The 23,539-nt window shown below is 40.3% G+C and overlaps 1 protein-coding gene across 1 annotated transcript; it reads left to right on the top strand.

Annotated features, from left to right (window-relative positions):
* Positions 1-3,803: 3,803 nt before the first annotated feature.
* On the top strand, positions 3,804-11,018 carry LOC311120596 (uncharacterized protein). Its single transcript, XM_084195183.1, has 2 exons — positions 3,804-4,321; positions 9,618-11,018. The coding sequence occupies exons 1-2, from the start codon at positions 4,000-4,002 to the stop codon at positions 10,634-10,636; spliced, it is 1,341 nt and encodes a 446-aa protein (XP_084051309.1). The 5' UTR covers positions 3,804-3,999; the 3' UTR covers positions 10,637-11,018.
* The last annotated feature ends 12,521 nt before the right edge of the window (positions 11,019-23,539 follow it).

Below are 23,539 nucleotides of genomic sequence, written 5' to 3'. Positions count from 1 at the left end.
TTTTTCCCCCCACTGTAGCTCTCAGTCATAGAACATGAGTTTACTTAAATCCAGATACCAAAGAATATATCACTTTTCTCTGCAAACAATCTTCATATAGTCTTTAACCCTCGGTTCTTAGAGTAGCCAATTATATTTCCACCAAACATTTGGTCGACTTGAGGGTTAAACTAATGCATTCTGGGAAATGTCATATTTTGCCCATATTCGAACAAAATTGAAGTGAATGAATGAAAATATAACTTTAAATATTTGCATACAGGTTTTTGTTTTTTCCTTGGTCGTTCATTTTAAGAGTTTTCCCTGAAAATCAATTGTTTTCACCGATATTTGTTATTGCTGTATATAACGTCATGTTTGATGTTTTCTGTACAAGAGGTACATTGTAGAATAGAGGCATTTTGAATTTCACTGAATTCAATTCTATTTCCTTTCATTCAAAGTCAAATTGTCAATTCTGTGTCCTGTTTACTGCTTCTGAACTGAGGCCAACCCTGACACCAACCGTGTGTTCAGCCCTTCCAACCTGAAGTTTATTTTCTTGTTTTTTTTTTTAAAGCTTTATTTGACCCGTTAGGTCAATTATTTAAAAAAATATTATTGACAATGACAGTCTGGCAAAGGCCCTTGAAGTTGAGGTCTCAATACAACTACAGCACTACCTATCTGCCAACAATCTGCATGAACCCTTCCAGTCTGACTGGATACAACTACAGCACTACCTCTCTGCCAACAATCTGCATGAACCCTTCCAGTCTGGTTAGATACAACTACAGCACTACCTCTCTGCCAACAATCTGCATGGACCCTTCCAGTCTGACTGTATGTAGTCTGAACTATCTCTCAACTACAGACGGCTGGTGGCACCTTAATTGGGGAGGACGGTCTCATGGCAACGGCTGGAACGGAATAAATGGAATGATTTCAAACACATCAAACCCATGGTTTCCATGTTGATACCATTCCATGTACTACATTCCATCATGTATCCATCTCTGACATGGTGGAGTAATACTGATGGGAACATTCATGAGGTAGTGAATGTTTTTCATTTCAACAACTGTTACTGATGTCTCTTCCTGGGATTTATTTTTATTTTTTTAAACCTCATTCAGCTCAATCCACCCATCCCCTGATGGTGCCAGAGAGAATAAACTGTATCCCCAAACTCCCAGTGATGTCTGCTACCAGGCCACCAATAGGTTTGTATATGTCACATGAAATCATATTGTTCATTTGAACTTATACTAAAATTATAGTTTTATAAATCAGATTAAATATTTTTTTTTAAACAGAAAACTCGCAGGAAGGGACATCAGTAACAGTTGTTGATGGTGCCAGAGAGACTAAGGGGATCATAATCTGTATCCCCAAACTCCCAGTGACCTCTGTTACCAGGCCAACAATAGGTTGCTAGGCAGGTTGCTAGGGAGCAGGACACCTGACAGTCCTTCTGCCTGCTCAGGTCAGAGCCTCCTCAGTCTCTCTCCAAGTGGACAAGTGTGATTGATGTTGTTATTGAAACGTGTGCATTTACTGTTGGTTGTTACTGGGGCTAGTTGTTACTGGGGCTAGTTGTTACTGGGGCTAGTTGTTACTGTGGCTAGTTGTTACTGTGGCTAGTTGTTACTGTGGCTAGTTGTTACTGGGGCTAGTTGTTACTGGGGCTAGTTGTTACTGTGGCTAGTTGTTACTGTGGCTAGTTGTTACTGTGGCTAGTTGTTACTGTGGCTAGTTGTTACTGTGGCTAGTTGTTACTGTGGCTAGTTGTTACTGTGGCTAGTTGTTACTGTGGCTAGTTGTTACTGTGGCTAGTTGTTACTGGGGCTAGTTGTTACTGTGGCTAGTTGTTACTGTGGCTAGTTGTTACTGTGGCTAGTTGTTACTGTGGCTAGTTGTTACTGGGGCTAGTTGTTACTGGGGCTAGTTGTTACTGTGGCTAGTTGTTACTGTGGCTAGTTGTTACTGTGGCTAGTTGTTACTGTGGCTAGTTGTTACTGGGGCTAGTTGTTACTGGGGCTAGTTGTTACTGTGGCTAGTTGTTACTGTGGCTAGTTGTTACTGTGGCTAGTTGTTACTGGGGCTAGTTGTTACTGGGGCTAGTTGTTACTGTGGCTAGTTGTTACTGGGGCTAGTTGTTACTGTGGCTAGTTGTTACTGTGGCTAGTTGTTACTGGGGCTAGTTGTTACTGGGGCTAGTTGTTACTGTGGCTAGTTGTTACTGTGGCTAGTTGTTACTGTGGCTAGTTGTTACTGTGGCTAGTTGTTACTGGGGCTAGTTGTTACTGTGGCTAGTTGTTACTGTGGCTAGTTGTTACTGGGGCTAGTTGTTACTGTGGCTAGTTGTTACTGTGGCTAGTTGTTACTGTGGCTAGTTGTTACTGTGGCTAGTTGTTACTGGGGCTAGTTGTTACTGGGGCTAGTTGTTACTGGGGCTAGTTGTTACTGTGGCTAGTTGTTACTGTGGCTAGTTGTTACTGTGGCTAGTTGTTACTGTGGCTAGTTGTTACTGTGGCTAGTTGTTACTGGGGCTAGTTGTTACTGGGGCTAGTTGTTACTGTGGCTAGTTGTTACTGGGGCTAGTTGTTACTGGGGCTAGTTGTTAATAGTAGTTGGTGCTATGTGTTATATGCAGTCCTTTGGTTATGTCACTATCTCCTTATACAGCCAATGTTATTATTGCTCTTATGCTATTCCTCATTCAACTTCATGCTATGTTTATCAGTATATTCCTTCGTATCTATTGTCTGAACAGAACCACATCTATTTTATATGTCCTCTGGAAATAAAGTTATTTAGTGTGTGTAACTCTCTGTGAGGTCGCCTTATTCCTGACCCGGAAAAGCTGTCAGTGAATCACAGAGCAGCCCAACTGGAGAGCCGCTCTCTTTCAACAATGTATCAATGTCATCGGAACAACGTCATCCCATTTTCATACACATTAAGCTTAATGACTAGAAACACAAATTAACTAAATGAAACACCGACACAATGCCAGTGGTTTCAAGGTTAGAATCAATAAATGCATATTCTATTCATCTGTTTAATCATTAAACATTTTGCAATATCCAAATCCTATATCAAATCGAATTCCAGAGGTTTGAATGTTAGAATCAACAAATGCCAATTGTATTAATCTGTTTAATAATTACATTTAAATAGAACTTGGTTCTAGTTGAGACACTCCAAGCGAGTGTCTCATTGAAAAATGCAAGATATGTAAATTTCTCAATGGAGGGGGTAAGGGAGGAGTTATCTGGGAGTTGAACTAATTCCTTTATGACAGAAAATAGCATTTTGGGGTTCCCCTCACCATTTGCAATGAGATTGGTATAGTATAACGTGTGTGCGGTGTTCAGTGCCTCTTTGTGTGCAGTCTGGTGATATGCCAGGACCTGGGCATGAGCAGTTAGCTTTGTTTTTCCTCTAGCGACTCTCCAGGTTGCTCTCACCAGCTTTCATAGAACGTAGATCACTGTTAAACCATGATGCAGAGCGTTTGTTTGACTGAATTAATATGACATTGCCTTAAATGCAATGTTAGATGTAAAGTTTAAATTCTCACTCATTACAAATCTGCACTAATCAGTCAACATATGTTTTCCTTCGTACGTCTCAATATATTCTTATTTAATGAAAGATATAAAAAAAAAAAAAACTTTTGTTCTGGAAATAAAATACACTTTTCTCTCAACTGCGTTACCCACTCCGAGATGGTAGATGGCGATGTGGGTCTTTCAGGCGATGCTGCCAGTGTGACGTATAATCTAGTGGACGGGACGTTTCTTCAACAACAACAGCTAGTCAGTTATCTCGGTAGCTTGCTAGCCAACATAGTCGAACCAATAAAGCTCTTTAGACGCTCTGTGTTTTAAACCCACATGTCGTTCAGCTAGTTACCACTTTTAATTTCATATTTACGTTGCTATACTAGCTATATAGCTAAGATAGCCCCACACTAGGCTTGTCGCTAACGCTAGCTAGCTAACATCCCCGACCATGAGCTCACCAGGCTACTCGCCTCCTAAAGAAGAGGAGATCTGCTGGACGAAGGAGAAACTGAACATTGTAGTGAAGGAAGAGGAGGATGTTACAATACAAAAACAAGTAGAGGGTGAAGCTGTTACCGTCAAAGAAGAAGAGAAAGACGTTACAGTGAAAGAAGAGGAAGACGCGTTCAGAGTGAAAGAGGAGGAGGATGTTACAGTGAAAGAGGAAGAGAAAGAGGAGGATGCCGTTTTAGGAGTGAAGAAGGAGGTGGGAGAGATAACTGTCACATTGAAAGAAGAAGAGGAGGATGCTGGAGCTCTGATTAACACCAGTAAGGACAGTCTTAATAACCGGGGCACAAACTGGTTTTAAAACGGCATTCTACTGAATTTCTATGCTTGAATATGTTATTTAATGTAAGAATTGATAAAACTACACTGTAAAATGTATATACCACCAAAGAGCGGGTCACCAACAAAACGTTAACAACGGATTTGCACGCAAATTCACAACTTTAATGTCTCACAGAATGGACTTGTCCGTATCGATGCTCCAATTCCATTGTATTCTATAAGAAATAATTTTGCCAGCTGTGGTCCATATGTTCAGCTGAGGAGGGGAGGCTGTGTATGTGGACCAACAAGATATATCCTAAATGAAACGTTTGATGTGTGTGTCTATAGAGCTCGCCAGCTTGTTGTCCTAAAAAAATGAAAGTCGATAGCTCAGGTTTGTTTTAGCCATTCCTATGGGGGAAATTTGTATTTTGTATTTATTACGGATCCCAATTAGCTGCTGCACTCTTCCTGGGGTCCGGAAAAAGTAAGGCAGTTATAAAATGTTACATTACATTACAATACATTCATAACAGATTTCACAACACACTAAGTGGAAATGAAAGGGGAAATGAATGGGGTTTTGGGATGAACTCAGAGAATAAGGTGTGAGGTTAACACAGGCTTAGGAGATCTTATACGTTTTGTTCTATAACATAATATCAGTCAGTTAACATGACCTTTAATGAATAAATGTGTTTGTTTTGATTACATAAATGCTTCAAAATTCACAAACAGTTACGTTAGCTGATGAAAATTGTCTCATAGATCAAAACGTATAAGATCTCTGAAGCCTGTGTTTACCACGGACCTTATTTTCGGCGTTTATCCAAAACCCCTTTTTTTTTTAAACCATTCATTTCCCCATAGGCTTTGACCAATGAGCCATGGTGGAGTTAGTGACTACAAAAATACGCCATTACTATTGCTCTCTATAGTACCCCTCGGGGGGAGTATATACCCCAAAAAGACGCCATTACTATTGCTCTCTATAGTTCCCCTCGGGGGGAGTATATACCCCAAAAAGACGCCATTACTATTGCTCTCTATAGTACCCCTCGGGGGGAGTATATACCCCAAAAAGACACCATTACTATTGCTCTCTATAGTACCCCTCGGGGGGGAGTATATACCCCAAAAAGACGCCATTACTATTGCTCTCTATAGTACCCCTCGGGGGGAGTATATACCCCAAAAAGACACCATTACTATTGCTCTCTATAGTACCCCTCGGGGGGGAGTATATACCCCAAAAAGACGCCATTACTATTGCTCTCTATAGTACCCCTCGGGGTGAGTATATACCCCAAAAAGACGCCATTACTATTGCTCTCTATAGTACCCCTCGGGGGGAGTATATACCCCAAAAAGACGCCATTACTATGGCTCTCTATAGTACCCCTCGGGGGGAGTATATACCCCAAAAAGACGCCATTACTATTGCTCTCTATAGTCCCCCTCGGGGGGGAGTATATACCCCAAAAAGACACCATTACTATTGCTCTCTATAGTACCCCTCGGGGGGAGTATATACCCCAAAAAGACGCCATTACTATTGCTCTCTATAGTACCCCTCGGGGGGAGTATATACCCCAAAAAGACACCATTACTATTGCTCTCTATAGTACCCCTCGGGGGGAGTATATACCCCAAAAAGACGGCATTACTATTGCTCTCTATAGTACCTCTCGGGGGGGAGTATATACCCCAAAAAGACGCCATTACTATTGCTCTCTATAGTACCCCTCGGGGGGAGTATATACCCCAAAAAGACGCCATTACTATTGCTCTCTATAGTACCCCTCGGGGGGAGTATATACCCCAACAAGCAGACGTCTAAATAATGTAATGTTGGAGAAATAAAATAAATAGGAAGTGTTATAGATGTTACATGAAATGGACAAACAACATGGGGAGACTGAATGTCTGAGTTTGTAAGTCTTCAAAACATGGTCAAAAGATGGATAGCCACTGTTCTGATCAGTTCAGCCTATAAACATGACATTATCTATTATTATAGAGCTCTGATCAGCCTATAAACATGACATTATCTATTATTATAGAGCTCTGATCAGCCTAAAAACATTACTATTGCTCTCTATAGTACCCGTCGGGGGGAGTATATACCCCAAAAAGACGCCATTACTATTGCTCTCTATAGTACCCCTCGGGGGGAGTATATACCCCAAAAAGACGCCATTACTATTGCTCTCTATAGTACCCCTCGGGGGGAGTATATACCCCAAAAAGACGCCATTACTATTGCTCTCTATAGTACCCCTCGGGGGGAGTATATACCCCAACAAGCAGACGTCTAAATAATGTCATGTTGGAGAAATAAAATAAATAGGAAGTGTTATAGATGTTACATGAAATGGACAAACAACATGGGGAGACTGAACGCCTGAGTTTGTAAGTCTTCAAAACATGGTCAAAAGATGGATAGCCACTGCAATGGAAAGGCTTGGCTCAACACATCAGTTAACATTTAGAAAAGATAGTCATGTCCATTATTACTTCAGAGATGAAGTGGGCCACCAACAAAACGTTATTAACAATGGATCAAATGCAGCCTATAACATTGACTGAAATAGTTAGTAATATATATTATTATAGAGCTCTGATCAGCCTATAACATGACATTATCTATTATTATAGAGCTCTGCTCAGCCTATAAACATTATCTATTATTATAGAGCTCTGATCAGCCTATAAACATGACATTATCTATTATTATAGAGCTCTGATCAGCCTATAAACATGACATTATCTATTATAATAGAGCTCTGATCAGCCTATAAGCATGACATTATCTATTATTATAGAGCTCTGATCAGCCTATAAACATGACATGATCTATTATTATAGAGCTCTGATCAGCCTATAAACATGACATTATCTATTATAATAGAGCTCTGATCAGCCTATAAACATGACATTATCTATTATTATAGAGCTCTGATCAGCCTATAACATGACATTATCTATTATTATAGAGCTCAGATCAGCCTATAAACATGACATTATCTATTATTATAGAGCTCTGATCTCTCCTGGACCATTATTAGCATGTTTTAACCACTCCTGTGTAAATGGTAGATTATCAGATACTCAACAAGGTCTGATTTCATTATTACTGAAACCGGACACAGGTGGTAAATATAAAGATCCAGTCCATAAAATAATTGGAGGCCCCGTGCATATGTTTTCACCCTCTTTGCTATGAAGCCCCTAAATAAGATCTGGTGCAACCAATTACCTTCAGAAGTCACATAATTAGTTAGATTGCACACAGGTGGACTTTATTTAAGTGTCACATGATCTGTCACATAATCTCAGTATATGTACATCTGTTCTGAAAGGCCTCAGAGTCTGCAACACCACTAAGCAAGGGGCACCACCAAGCAAGCGGCACCATGAAGACCAAGGAGCTCTCCAAAAAGGTCAGGGACAAAGTTGTGGAGAAGTACAGATCAGGGTTTGGTTATAAAAAAATATCAGAATCTTTGAACATCCCACGGAGCACCATTAAATCCATTATCAAAAAATTGAAAGAATATGGCACCACAACAAACCTGCCAAGAGAGGGCCGCCCACCAAAACTCACGGACCAGGCAAGGAGGGCATTAATCAGAAGCAACAAAGAGACCAAAGATAACCCTGAAGGAGCTGCAAAGCTCCACAGCGGAGATTGGAGTATCTGTCCATAGGACCACTTTAAGCCGTACACTCCACAGAGCTGGGCTTTACGGAAGAGTGTCCAGAAAAAATACATTGCTTAAAGAAAAAAATAAGCAAACACATTTGGTGTTCGCCAAAAGGCATGTGGGAGACTCCCCAAACATATGGAAGAAGGTACTCTGGTCAGATGAGACAAAAATTGAGCTTTTGGGACATCAAGGAAAACGCTATGTCTGGCGCAAACCCAACACCTCTCATCACCCCGAGAACACCATCCCCACAGTGAAGCATGGTGGTGGCAGCATCATGCTGTGGGGATGTTTTTCATCAGCAGGGACTGGGAAACTGGTCAGAATTGAAGGAATGATGGAGGGCGCTAAATACAGGGAAATTCTTGAGGGAAACCTGTTTCAGTCTTCCAGAGATTTGAGACTGGGACAGAGGTTCAATGACCCTAACCATACTGCTAAAACAACACTCAAGTGGTTTAAAAAAAATAAAATGTAAATGTTTAAGGAGAAACATTTAAATGTCTTGGAATGGCCTAGTCGAAGCCCAGACCTCAATCCAATTGAGAATCTGTGGTATGACTTAAAGATTGCTGTACACCAGCGGAACCCATCCAACTTGAAGGAGCTGGAGCAGTTTTGCCTTGAAGAATGGGCAAAAATCCCAGTGGCTAGATGTGCCAAGCTTATAGAGACATACCCCAAGAGACTTGCAGCTGTAATTGCTGCAAAAGGTGGCTCTACAAAGTATTGACTAGTCATGCACACTCAAGTTTTCTGTTTTTTTTTTGGTCTTATTTCTTGTTTGTTTCACAAGAAAAAATATTTTGCATCTTCAAAGTGGTAGGCATGTTGTGTAAATCAAATGATACAAACCCCCCAAAAATAAAAATGTAATTCCAGGTTGTAAGGCAACAAAATAGGAAAAATGCCAAGGGGGGTGAATACTTTCGCAAGCCACTGTAAATACAGGTTTAGAACCTTTGAAACAGCACAGTTAAAAATATAAAATATAAATCAAACTGGATGGGCTTCAGAGATAGGACTAAAAACAAACAAAACTATTGTAAAAGAAATGAAATGTATATAGTATGTAGAAAGCTTATGTAGAAGCTGGAAGTAGAAGCCTAAGTATTGTGTCCATTATTTTACTCAAATTTTCAAAAATATATTTTAAAAAGAAAAGAAAACTAATTCAAGTCAAAATTAATTACAGATTTCTTGATTTATCTGACATTAATTCGGCCTCTTTTGAGGAAGTTGGTTGTTGTTGGTTGTTGTTGTTGCTATGGCGTCTCAAGAGGGACAAACAGTAATATTGCCACTTTTTTAAAATCATTTTTCAAGCGAGGGTCTTTTAAGGGGGTATGCGAGGCACAGGTGTTTGCTTCTCCTAGTGGAGTTCTGAAAGAGCCAACTCAACCTAGTGTGATACTCTATTACACTCACCACGGTTATTTTGAATGGAGAAATGTTGTGAAAAATGGCTTTAGGTTACTGAGGGATCTAGTCTAGATTGAACCTAATAGGAAGACAGTTTTATCATGTGGAAGTTTCATTCAGGTCTTTCTGTTTAACTAAATACTCAGTGTTTCTTTGCCAGGAGAGAGACCAGACTCTGACAGCGGGAAGAGTCCTTCAAAGGAACCAGACCCAGAAATGTCCAAACCAGCAGGACAACACCACTGTTCCCACTGTGCAAAGAGTTTTACCAAGTTACAGAACCTAAAAGTGCATGAGAGGACACACAGAGGAGAAAAGCCTTTCCACTGCTCTCAGTGTGGAAAGAGGTTTACCCGTTTAGAGAACCTGAAACAGCATGATAGAATACACAGAGGGGAGAAGCCTTACCATTGTTCCCATTGTGAAAAGAGCTTTAGGTCGTTAGGCACCCTGACAACGCATGTGAGAATACACACAGGAGAGATGCCTTACCACTGTTCCCACTGTGGAGAGAGTTTTAGGTGGTTAGGGAGCCTGAAAACGCATGAGAGGACACACAACCAAGAAAAGCCCTACCAATGCTCCCAGTGTGGAAAGAGATTTACAGAGTTAGGGTCCCTGAAAATACATAATAGACTACACACAGGAGAGAAGCCTTATTACTGCTCCCTATGTGGAATTAATTTTACCTGGTTAGCGAGCCTGAAAACACATGAGAGAATACACACAGGAGAAAGGCCTTACCACTGTTCCCACTGTGGAAAGAGCTTTAGTAGGTTAATGAACCTGAAACAGCATGAGAGAATACACACAGGAGAGAAGCCTTACCAATGTGCCTTGTGTGGAAAAAGTTTTACCCAGTTAGGGAACCTAAAAGAGCATGAGAGAATGCACACAGGAGAGAAGCCCTACCAATGCTCCCTGTGTGGAAAGAGTTTTACCAAGTTAGTTGGCCTTAATAAGCATGACAGGACACACACCGGAGGGGAGAAGACCTACCACTGCTCCCAGTGTGGAAAGACATTTAACTGGTTAAAGCACCTGAAAGAGCATGAAAGAATACATACACAGGAGGAGAAGACATTCCACTGCTCTCATTGTGGAAAGACATTTTCCCAGTCAGAGGACCTGAAATCACATGAGAGAATAGAGAGGCTGTGTTCTGACTTATGTTTTTGACTGAGAGTTTGTGTTTTTGTATATGTCACATGAAATCATATTGGTCATATGAAAATATACTAAAAGTATAGTTTTTTCATCTTGAGACATGTCTCAAATCAGATTAAATATTTTAAAAAACAGAAAACTCGCAGGAAGGGACATCAGTAACAGTTGTTGATGGTGCCAGAGAGACTAAGGGGATCATAATCTGTATCCCCAAACTCCCAGTGACCTCTGTTACCAGGCCAACAATAGGTTGCTAGGCAGGTTGCTAAGGAGCAGGACACCTGACAGTCCTTCTGCCTGCTCAGGTCAGAGCCTCCTCAGTCTCTCTCCAAGTGGACAAGAGTGATTGATGTTGTTATTGAAACGTGTGCATTTACTGTTGGTTGTTACTGTGGCTAGTTGTTAATAGTAGTTGATGCTCTGTGTTATATACAGTCCTTTGGTTATGTCACTATCTCCTTATACAGCCAATGTTATTATTGCTCTTATGCTATTCCTCATTCAACCTCATGCTTTGTTTATTAGTACATTCCTTCGTATCTATTGTCTGAACAGAACCACATCTATTTTATATGTCCTCTGGAAATAAAGTTATTTAGTGTGTGTAACTCTCTGTGAGGTCGCCTTATTCCTGACCCGGGGAAAGCTGTCAGTGAATCACAGAGCAGCCCAACTGGAGAGCCGCTCCCTTTCAACAATGTATCAATGTCATCGGAACAACGTCATCCCATTTTCATACACATTAAGCTTAATGACTAGAAACACAAATTAACTCAATGAAACACCGACACAATACCAGAGGTTTGAATGTTAGAATCAACAAATGCCAATTGAATTAATCTGTTTAATAATTACATTTAAATAGAACTTGGTTCTATGCGAGTGTCTCATTTGAACAATTCAAGATATACACATTTCTCAATGGAGGGGGTAAGGGAGGAGTTATCTAGGAGTTGAACTAATTTCTTTACAACAGAAAATAGCATTTTGGGGTTCCCCTCACCACTTGCAATGAGATTGGTAAATTAAATAGAACTTGGTTGTATTTGAGACACTCCGCGCAATTCAAGTCCTTATTGGATATCAGGAAGATACAACCCTTAAAGAGAAACGAGGAGAACTAAAATAACTAAAAACTAACTTCCCTTTTTCTCTGTGGATTAATCATCGGAGTAGAGAAACCATTTTGTTTTTGACTCCGGATCAAAATTCTACAAAAGAACCAGCTAGAAAGAAAGACCATATGCATGTCAGGTAAACAATAACAACTCTATGTTTAATCTCCCAGGACAAACTAGCTAGTAACAGCTATCTAGCTAAATGTCTATGAATGTTTCATGTGTGTTTCGAACCTGCCCCGAAATGAACATAACTGATTCACAGTTGATTTTGGTATTTTAACCTGCTGGTCATATTCGCATCCGGTGGGGATCGACTAAATCATCATGTGCATCATGGCCTTGTGGTTTGAGTGTCCACCTTGAGATTGGAAGGTTGGGAGTTCGATCCCCGGCTGAATCATTCCAGACCGTAAAAATGGGACCAGGTGCGTCTATGCACTCAGAATTAAGGAAATAGTAAGACCTTGAGATAGACTAACTTCCTGTCCAGGAGATAGGTTCCTCTTACTATACTGTGGTACTCTAAGAGTCCTGTCCAGGGGAAGTACTTGTACATCAAGCTGTCTCATGCTACAGAAACAGGAGATCGGCTCATTGGAGCAGGAGCCGTTCTGGGTCAGACCAGCCAAGGCTTGTGAAAGGCTACTTACACACTTACTTGTATTCAGTCAATCAATGTTCAAAATAAAATACACATTTCATGAATCAAGATTTTAAAGAAAAACAAATGTAGACCTATTTTTGAGGAAGCTTTAATCTAAACCATTAGCTTTCATCTAAACCATTATATTTCATATAAACCATTAGCTTTCATCTAAACCATTAGCTTTCATATAAACCATTAGCTTTCATATAAACCATTATATTTCATATAAACCATTAGATTTTGTGTGGCATAAACAAAAACACAAATTGTCAGTCAAAAAGACAAGTCAGAACACAGTCTCTCTATTCTCTCATGTGATTTCAGGTCCTCTGACTGGGAAAATGTCTTTCCACAATGAGAGCAGGGGTAGGTTTTTTCTCTTGAGTGTGTCCTCTCATGCGTTTTCAGGCTCGCTGACCAGGTAAAAGCCATTCCACATTGGGAGCAGTGGTAAGGCCTTTCTCCTGTGTGTATTCTCTCATGTGATTTTAGGTCCTGTGATCGTAAAAATGTCTTTCCACAGTGGGAACAGTGGTAAGGCTTCTCTCCTGTGTGTATTCTCTCATGTGTTCTCAGGCTTGCTAACCAGGTAAAAGTAATTCCACATTGGGAGCAGTGGTAAGGCTTCTCCCCCGTGTGTATTCTCTCATGCATTTTCAGGGACCTTAACTGGGTAAATCTCTTTCCACACTGAGAACATTGGAAAGGCTTTTCTCCAGTGTGTGTGGTCTCATGCTGTTTTAGATTCCCTAACTTGGTAAAACTCTTATTACACTGGGAACATTGGTGTCGTCCTGCTGGTTTGGACGTCTCTGGGTCTGGTTCCCCTGAAGGACTCTTCCCGCTGTCAGAGTGAGAGTCTGGTCTCTCTCCTGCCAAAGAAAAACAGAGTATTTAGTTAAACAAAGAGCTGAATGAAACCTCCACATGATAAAACTGTCTTTCTATGAGGTTTAATCCAGACTAGATCCCTCAATAACCTGACACCAGTTTTCACAACAATTCATCTTTAAAAATAAACTTGATGAGAGTTTAAAAACAAATGATGTAGAGATCCAAATCTAATCTTGCTCTCATGGTATGTCATGTTTTAGGCTGATCAGAGCTCTATAATAATAGATAATGTCATGTTTATAGGTTGATCAGAGCTTTATAATAATAGATAATGTCATGTTATAGGCTGATCAGAGCTCTATAATAATATACATTACTAACTATTTACATTTACATTTACGTCATTTAGCAGACGCTCTTATCCAGAGAGACTTACAAATAGGTGCATTCACTTTATAGCCAGTGGGATAACCACTTTACAATGTTTTTTATTTTTATTATTTTTATTTTTATTTTTTTATTTTTTTGGGGGTGGGTGGGTTGGAGTAAAGGGAGGGGGGGGGGGGTAGAAGGGTTACTTTATCATATCCCAGGTATTCCTTAAAGAGGTGGGGTTTCAAATGTCTCCGGAAGGTGGTGAGTGACTCCGCTGTCCTGGCGTCGTGAGGGAGCTTGTTCCACCATTGGGGTGCCAGAGCAGCGAACAGTTTTGACTGGGCTGAGTGGGAACTATGCTTCCGCAGAGGTAGGGGAGCCAGCAGGCCAGAGGTGGATGAACGCAGTGCCCTCGTTTGGGTGTAGGGACTGATCAGAGCCTGAAGGTACGGAGGTGCCGTTCCCCTCACAGCTCCTATTTCAGTCAATGTTATAGGCTGCATTTGATCCATTGTTAATAACGTTTTGTTGGTGGCCCACTTCATCTCTGAAGTAATAATGGACATGACTATCTTTTCAAAATGTTAACTGATGTGTTGAGCCTTTCCATTGCAGTGGCTATCCATCTTTTGACCATGTTTTGAAGACTTACAAACTCAGGCGTTCAGTCTCCCCATAATGTTTGTCCATTTCATGTAACATCTATAACACTTCCTATTTATTTTATTTCTCCAACATGACATTATTTAGACGTCTGCTTTTTGGGGTATATACTCCCCCCGAGGGGGACTATAGAGAGCAATAGTAATAGCGTCTTTTTGGGGTATATACTCCGCCCGAGGGGTACTATAGAGAGCAATAGTAATGGTGTCTTTTTGGGGTATATACTCCCCCCGAGGGGAACTATAGAGAGCAATAGTAATGGCGTCTTTTTGTAGTCACTAACTCCACCATGGCTCATTGGACAAAGCCTATGGGGAAATGAATGGTTAAAAAAAAAAAAAGGGGTTTTGGATGAACGCCGAAAATAAGGTCCGTGGTAAACACAGGCTTCAGATATCTTATACGTTTTGATCTATGAGACAATTTTCATCAGCTAACGTAACTGTTTGTGAATTTTGAAGCATTTATGAAATCAAAACAAACACATTTATTCATTAAAGGTCATGTTAACTGACTGATATTATGTTATAGAACAAAATGTATAAGATCTCCTAAGCCTGTGTTAACCTCACACCTTATTCTCTGAGTTTATCCCAAAACCCCATTCATTTCCCCTTTCATTTCCACTTAGTGTGTTGTGAAATCTGTTATGAATGTATTGTAATGTAATGTAACATTTTATAACTGCCTTACTTTTTCCGGACCCCAGGAAGAGTGCAGCAGCTAATTGGGATCCGTAATAAATACAAATACATATTTCCCCCATAGGAATGGCTAAAACAAACCTGAGGTATCGACTTTCATTTTTTTTAGGACAACAAGCAGGCAAGTTCTATAGACACACACATCAAACGTTTCATTTAGGATATATCTTGTTGGTCCATACACAGCCTCCACTCCTCAGCTGAACATATGGACCACAGCTATATCTTGTTGGTCCACACACAGCCTCCACTCCTCAGCTGAACATATGGACCACAGCTGGCAAAATTATTTCTTATAGAATATAATGGAATTGGAGCATCGATACGGACAAGTCCATTCTGTGAGACATTAAAGTTGTGAATTTGCGTGCAAATCCGTTGTTAACGTTTTGTTGGTGACCCGCTCTTTGGTGGTATATACATTTTACAGTGTAGTTTTATCAATTCTTACATTAAATAACATATTCAAGCATAGAAATTCAGTAGAATGCCGTTTTAAAACCAGTTTGTGCCCCGGTTATTAAGATTGTACTTACTGGTGTTAATCAGAGCTCCAGCCTCCTCCTCTTCTTCTTTCAATGTGACAGTTATCTCTCCCTCCTCCTTCTTCACTCCTAAAACGGCATCCTCCTCTATCTCATCCTTCTCTTCCTCTTCTTTCACTGTAACATCTTCCTCCTCTTTCACTCTGAACGCGTCTTCCTCTTCTTTCACTGTAACATCCCCCTCTTTCACTCTGAACGCGTCTTCCTCTTCTTTCACTGTAACATCCTCATCCTCTTTCACTCTGAACGCGTCTTCCTCTTCTTTCACTGTAACGTCTTTCTCTTCTTCTTTCACGGTAACAGCCTCACCCTCTACTTGTTTTTGTATTGTGACATCCTCCTCTTCCTTCACTACAATGTTCAGTTTCTCCGTCCAGCAGACCTCCTCTTCTTTAACAGGGGGCGAGTAGCCTGGTGAGCTCATGGTCGGGGATGTTAGCTAGCTAGCGTTAGCGACAAGCCTAGTGTGGGGCTATCTTAGCTATATAGCTAGTATAGCAACGTAAATATGAAATTAAAAGTGGTAACTAGCTGAACGACATGTGACTTTAAAACACAGAGCGTCTAAAGAGCTTTATTGGTTCGACTATGTTGGCTAGCAAGCTACCGAGATAACTGACTAGCTGTTGTTGTTGAAGAAACGTCCCGTCCACTAGATTATACGTCACACTGGCAGCATCGCCTGAAAGACCCACATCGCCATCTACCATCTCGGAGTGGGTAACGCAGTTGAGAGAAAATTGTATTTTATTTCCAGAACAAAAGTTTATTTTTCATATCTTTCATTAAATAAGATAAGCTTAATGTGTATAAAAATGTGATGACGTTGTTCTGATGACATTGATACATTGTTGAAAGAGAGCGGCTCTCCAGTTGGGCTGCTCTGTGATTCACTGACAGCTTTCCCGGTCAGGAATAAGGCAACTTTTATAAAATATTCAATCTGATTTTAGACATGTCTCAAGATGAAAAAACTATAATTTTAGTTTAATTTCATATGAACAATATGATTTTATATATGATTTTATTTACATGTGACATATACAAAAACACAAACTCTCAGTCAAAAACATAAGTCAGAACACAGCCTCTCTATTCTCTCATGTGATTTCAGGTCCTCTGACTGGGAAAATGTCTTTCCACAATGAGAGCAGTGGAATGTCTTCTCCTCCTGTGTATGTATCCTCTGATGTGATTTCAGGCTTCCTAACTGAGTAAAATGCTTTCCACAGTGGGAGCAGTGGTAGGGCTTTTCTCCTGTGTGTATTCTCTCATGCGTTTTTAGGCCTTCTAACCACCTAAAACTCTTTCCACAGTGGAAACAGTGGTAAGGTTTTTCTCCTGTGTGTGTCCTTTCATGTGATTGCAGGCTCCCTAATAAGGTAAAAGTCTTTCCACGTTGGGAGCAGTGGTAAGGCTTCTCTCCAGAGTGTATTCTCTTATGTGTTTTCAGGTTCCCTAACTGACTAAAACTCTTTCCACACTGGGAGCATTGGAAAGGCTTTTCTCCTGTGTGTGTCCTCTCATGCTCTTTTAGGTTCTGTAACTTAGTAAAACTCTTTCCACACTGGGAACAGTGACGTCGTTTTGCTGGTTTGGACGTCTCTGGTTCTGTTTCCCCTGAAGGACTCTTCCCACTGTCTGAGTGAGAGTCTGGTCTCTCTCCTGTCAAAGACAAACAGAGTATATAGTTAAATACTAAACAGAGACCTGAATGAAACCTCCACATGATAAAACTATCTTCCTATTAGGTTTAATCCAGACTAGGTCCCTAACCTGACCCCAGTTTTCACAAAATGTAGTCTTAAAACATAATCTTGATGAGATTTTAAAAACAAATGTAGAGCTCCAAATCTAATCTTGCTCTCATGGAATGTCATGTTTCTAGGCTGAGCAGAGCTCTATAATAATAGATAATGTCATGTTTATAGGCTGAGCAGAGCTCTATAATAATAGATAATGTCATGTTATAGGCTGATCAGAGCTCTATAATAATAGATCATGTTTATAGGCTGATCAGAGCTCTATAATAATAGATAATGTCATGTTTATAGGCTGATCAGAGCTCTATAATAATAGATAATGTCATGTTTATAGGCTGATCAGAGCTCTATAATAATAGATAATGTCATGTTTATAGGCTGATCAGAGCTCTATAATAATAGATAATGTCATGTTTATAGGATGATCAGAGCTCTATAATAATAGATCATGTCATGTTTATAGGCTGATCAGAGCTCTATAATAATAGATAATGTCATGTTTCTAGGCTGATCAGAGCTCTATAATAATAGATCATGTCATGTTTATAGGCTGATCAGAGCTCTATAATAATAGATCATGTCATGTTTATAGGCTGAGCAGAGCTCTATAATAATAGATCATGTTTTAGGCTGATCAGAGCTCTATAATAATAATAGATAATGTCATGTTTATGGGCTGAGCAGAGCTCTATAATAATAGATAATGTCATGTTATAGGCTGATCAGAGCTCTATAATAATAGATAATGTCATGTTTATAGGCTGAGCAGAACTCTATAATAATATATATTACTAACTATTTCAGTCAATGTTATAGGCTGCATTTGATCCATTGTTAATAACGTTTTGTTGGTGGCCCACTTCATCTCTGAAGTAATAATGGACATGACTATATTTTCTAAAGGTTAACTGATGTGTTGAGCCAAGCCTTTCCATTGCAGTGGCTATCCATCTTTTGACCATGTTTTGAAGACTTACAAACTCAGGCGTTCAGTCTCCCCATGTTGTTTGTCCATTTCATGTAACATCTATAACACTTCCTATTTATTTTATTTCTCCAACATTACATTATTTAAACGTCTGCTTTTTGGGGTATATACTCCCCCCGAGGGGTACTATAGAGAGCAATAGTAATGGCGTCTTTTTGGGGTATATACTCCCCCCGAGGGGTACTATAGAGAGCAATAGTAATGGCGTCTTTTTGGGGTATATACTCCCCCCGAGGGGGACTATAGAGAGCAATAGTAATGGCGTCTTTTTGGGGTATATACTCCCCCCGAGGGGAACTATAGAGAGCAATAGTAATGGCGTCTTTTTGGGGTATATACTCCCCCCGACGGGAACTATAGAGAGCAATAGTAATGGCGTCTTTTTGGGGTATATAATCCCCCCGACGGGTACTATAGAGAGCAATAGTAATGGCGTCTTTTTGGGGTATATACTCCCCCCGAGGGGTACTATAGAGAGCAATAATAATGGTGTCTTTTTGGAGTATATAGTCCCCCCGAGGGGTACTATAGAGAGCAATAGTAATGGCGTCTTTTTGGGGTATATACTCAGTTTTTTTTTTTTATCTTGCGTGGAGCCCCAGTTCGAGGGAGATTATCAGTGGTCTTGTATGTCTTCCATTTCCTAATAATTGCTCCCACAGTTGATTTCTTCAAACCAAGCTGCTTACCTATTGCAGATTCAGTCTTCCCAGCCTGGTGCAGGTCTACAATTTTGTTTCTGGTGTCCTTTGACAGCTCTTTGGTCTTGGCCATAGTGGAGTTTGGAGTGTGACTGTTTGAGGTTGTGGACAGGTGTCTTTTATACTGATAACAAGTTCAAACAGGTGCCATTAATACAGGTAACGAGTGGAGGACAGAGGAGCCTCTTAAAGAAGAAGTTACAGGTCTGTGAGAGCCAGAAATCTTGCTTGTTTGTAGGTGACCAAATATTTATTTTCCACCATAATTTGCAAATAAATTCATTAAAAATCCTACAATGTGATTTTCTGGATTCTTTTTTCTCAATTTGTCTGTCATAGTTGACATGTACCTATGATGAAAATTACAGGCCTCTCTCATCTTTTTAAGTGGGAGAACTTGCACAATTGGTGGCTGACTAAATACTTTTTTTCCCCACTGTATATATTGTTGGTCCACATACAGCCTCCCCTTTAGGGTTCTCAGCTGAACGTATGGACCACAGCTGTCAAAATTCATATGGACCACGGCTGGCAAAATTATTTCTTATAGAATACAATGGAATTTGAGTATTGATACGGACAAGTCCATTCTGTGAGACATTAAAGTTGTGATTTTGCGTGCAAATCCACTGTTAACGTTTTGTTGGTGACCCGCTCTTTGGTGTTATACACATTTTACAGTGTAGTTTTATTAATTCTTACATTAAATAATATATTCAAGCATAGAAATTCAGCAGAATGGCGCCTTAAAACAACGCATCAGTTCAACAATAGTTTGTGCTCCTATTTTTAAGACAGTACTTACTAGTGTTAATCAGGGCTTGGTTTCTCAAAAGCATCTTACTGCTAAGTTCATCATTAGAACCATTGGATGCCTTAAGATGCCTTTGTGAAACCGGAACCAGATATCCAGTTTCCTCCTCTTCTTCCTCCTCCTTTTTCGATGTGACAGTCATCTCCCCCTCCTCCTCTTTCACTCCAAAAACGGGAGCCTCCTCTTCTTTCACTGTAACATCCTCCTCCTCTTTCACTCTGAACGCTTCTCCCTCTTCTTTCACTGTAACGTCTTTCTCTTCTTCTTTCACGGTAACAGCTTCACCCTCTACTTGTTTTTGTATTGTAACATCCTCCTCTTCCTCCTCCTCTTTCACTAGAGCTTCTTTCTCCGTCCAGCAGACCTCCTCTTCTTTAGCAGGACGAGAGTAGCTTAGTGAGCTCATGGTCGGGGATGTTAGCTAGCTAGGCTAGTGCTAACTTAACCAGCCAGCTAGCTGACCAATAACAACAACACCGTAAATATGAAATTAAATGGGATAACTAACTAGACGACAGAAGTGGGTTGAAAACACAGTGGCTAATATACACGAAAGCGTCTAAAGAGCTTTATTGGTTCGGCTATTTTGTCTAACAAGCTACCGAGGTGTCTGACTAACTGTTGTTGAAGAAGCTTCTTCTTCGATGAGGTTTAACGGCGGTTGGCATCCAATTTGTTATATTACCGCCACCTACTTGACTGGAGTATAACTCCCTTATATTTTGCTTGAAAGATAATAATATAAATAATAATATGCCATTTAGCAGACGCTTTTATCCGAAGCGACTTACAGTGATGCGTGCATACATTTTTGTGTATGGGTGGTCCCGGGGATCGAACCCACTACCCTGGCGTTACAAGCGCCGTGCTCTACCAGCTGAGCTACAGAGGACCAAAAAATAAAGAAATACCCTACCTTCTAACGCTACACTCACAAAAAAAAATAATAGTATAAAATAAAATTAACACCACCCTACTCCACTATTTAAATATATTTAGTCCTACTTCAGGCCAACAGCCTGAAATGATGGGACATCACCACTTAACACTCCCTGTAACTCTTCTGATGTCAAGTCTCGCACACCCAAATACCGCTCTGCAGCTGCCACCACAACCTCTATTATCTTCGACTTACATTCCATCCCTGCAGTACAATTAATAACCATTGCTATAAATGTTAAAAATCCAATCTTACTGAAACATACACTACCGTTCAAAAGTTTGGGGTCACTTAGAAATGTCCTTGTTTTCGAAAGAAAAGCAATTTTTTTGTCCATTAAAATTACATCAAATTGATCAGAAATACAGTGTAGATATTGTTAATGTTGTAAATGGCTATTGTAACTGGAAACTGCTGATTTTTAATGGAATATCTACATAGGCGTACAGAGGCCCATTATCAGCAACCATCAGTCCTGTGTTCCAATGGCACATTGTGTTTGCTAATCCAAGTTTATCATTTTAAAAGGCTAATTGATCATTAGAAAACCCTTTTGCAATTATGTTAGCAGAGCTGAAAACTGTTGTGCTGATTAAAGAAGAAATAAAACTGGCCTTCTTGAGACTAGTTGAGGATCTGGAGCATCAGCAATTGTGGGTTCGATTACAGGCTCAAAATGGCCAGAAACAAAGAACTTTCTTCTGAAACTCGTCAGTCTATTCTTGTTCTGAGAAATGAAGGCTATTCCATGCAAGAAATTGCCAAGAAACGGAAGATCTCGTACAACGCTGTGTACTACTCCCTTCACAGAACAGTGCAAAATGTCTCTAACCAGAATATAAAGAGTGGGAGGCCCCAGTGCACAACTGAGCAAGAGGACAAATACATTAGTGTCTAGTTTGAGAAACAGATGCCTCACAGGTCCTCAACTGGCAGCTTCATTAAATAGTACCCGCAAAACACCAGTCTCAACGTCAACAGTGAAGACGCGACTCCGGGATGCTGACCTTCTAGGCAGAGTTGCAAAGAAAAAGCCATATCTCAGACTGGCCAATAAAAATAAAAGATTAAGATGGGCAAAATAACACAGACACTGGACAGAGGAAGATTGGAAAAAAGTATTATGGACAGACGAATCAAAGTTTGAGGTGTTCGGATCACAAAGAAGAACATTTGTGAGACGCAGAACAAATGAAAAGATGCTGGAGGAGTGCTTGATGCCATTTGTCAAGCATGGTGGAGGCAATGTGATGGTCTGGGGGTGCTTTGGTGGTGGTAAAGTGGGAGATTTGTACAGGGTAAAAGGGATCTTGAAGAAGGAAGGCTATCACTCCATTTTGCAACGCCATGCCATACCCTTTGGACGGCGCTTGATTGGAGTCAATTTCCTCCTATAACAGGACAATGACCCAAAGCACAGCTCCAAACTATGCAAGAACTACTTAGGGAAGAAGCAGTCAGCTGGTATTCTGTCTATAATGGAGTGGCCAGCACAGTCACCGGATCTCAACCCTATTGAGCTGTTGTGGGAGCAGCTTGACCGTATGGTACGTAAGAAGTGCCCATCAAGCCAATCCAACTTGTGGGAGGTGCTTCAGGAAGCATGAGGTGAAATCTCTTCAGATTACCTCAACAAATTGACAACTAGAATGCCAAAGGTTTGCAAGACTGTAATTGCTGCAAATTGAGGATTCTTTGACGAAAGCAAAGTTTGAAGGACACAATTATTATTTATATTAAAAATCATTATTTCTAACCTTGTCAATGACTACATTTCCTGTGCATTTTGCTATATTTCCTATTCAAACTAATTTCATGTATGTTTTCATGGAAAACAAGGGCATTTCTAAGTGACCCCAAACTTTTGAACGGTAGTGTATGTATGTATATATATTTGCGAGAGAAAAAATACATATGGGGGATTGGAAGTGATGCAGACAATTACATTGATGGAAGTTACATTCTATCTGCAATATTAAAGCTGATCTACCCCCCCCCCCCCCCCCCCCCCAATTTTATAAAAAACTAAATTTAAAAAAGTTTTTTTTTAAACTCAATGTTTAATCTCCCAGGACAAACTAGCTAGTAACAGCTATCTAGCTAAATGTCTATGAATGTTTCATGTGTGTTTCGAACCTGCCCCGAAATTAATATGATTGATTCACAGTTGATTTTGGTATTTTAACCTGCTGGTCATAATCGCATCTGGTGGAGATAGACTAAATCATCATGGCCTTGTGGTTTGAGTGTCCACCTTGAGATTGGAAGGTTGGGAGTTCGAGTCCCGGCTGAATCATTCCAGACTAAATCATCATGCCCATCATGGCCTTGTGGTTTGAGTGTCCACCTTGAGATTGGAAGGTTGGGAGTTCGAGTCCCGGCTGAATCATTCCAGACCGTAAAAATGGAACCCGGTGTGTCTCTGCCTGGCACTCAGCTTTAAGGAGATAGAATGGGGTTAAAGCCCTGCGATAGACTAGCATCCTGTCCAGGGGGTGTATTTGTACATCAAGCTGCCTCACGCTACAGAAACAGGAGATAGGCTCCTGCTCCGATGAGCCGTTCTGGCTCACGCCAGGCAAGGCTCGTGCTAGGCTACTTACTTATCCAGTCAATGTTCAGAAGAAAACACATTCTGAATGTTAATCTGAATTTAGATGTGATCATGGGGGGTGGGTGCAACTCAATATTAGGAAGGTGTTCCTAATGTTTTGTGCACTCAGTGTAGATTAACAAAAATATAAATGCAACATGTTGAAAGATTTTACTGAGTTACAGTTCATATAAGGAAATCAGTCAATTTAAATTAATTCATTAGGCC

The sequence above is a fragment of the Coregonus lavaretus genome (genome assembly GCF_964263955.1).
Source record: "Coregonus lavaretus genome assembly, contig: HAP1_SCAFFOLD_47, whole genome shotgun sequence".
NCBI lineage: Eukaryota > Metazoa > Chordata > Actinopteri > Salmoniformes > Salmonidae > Coregonus > Coregonus lavaretus.
This window is presented reverse-complemented; position numbering and strand designations above follow the sequence as displayed.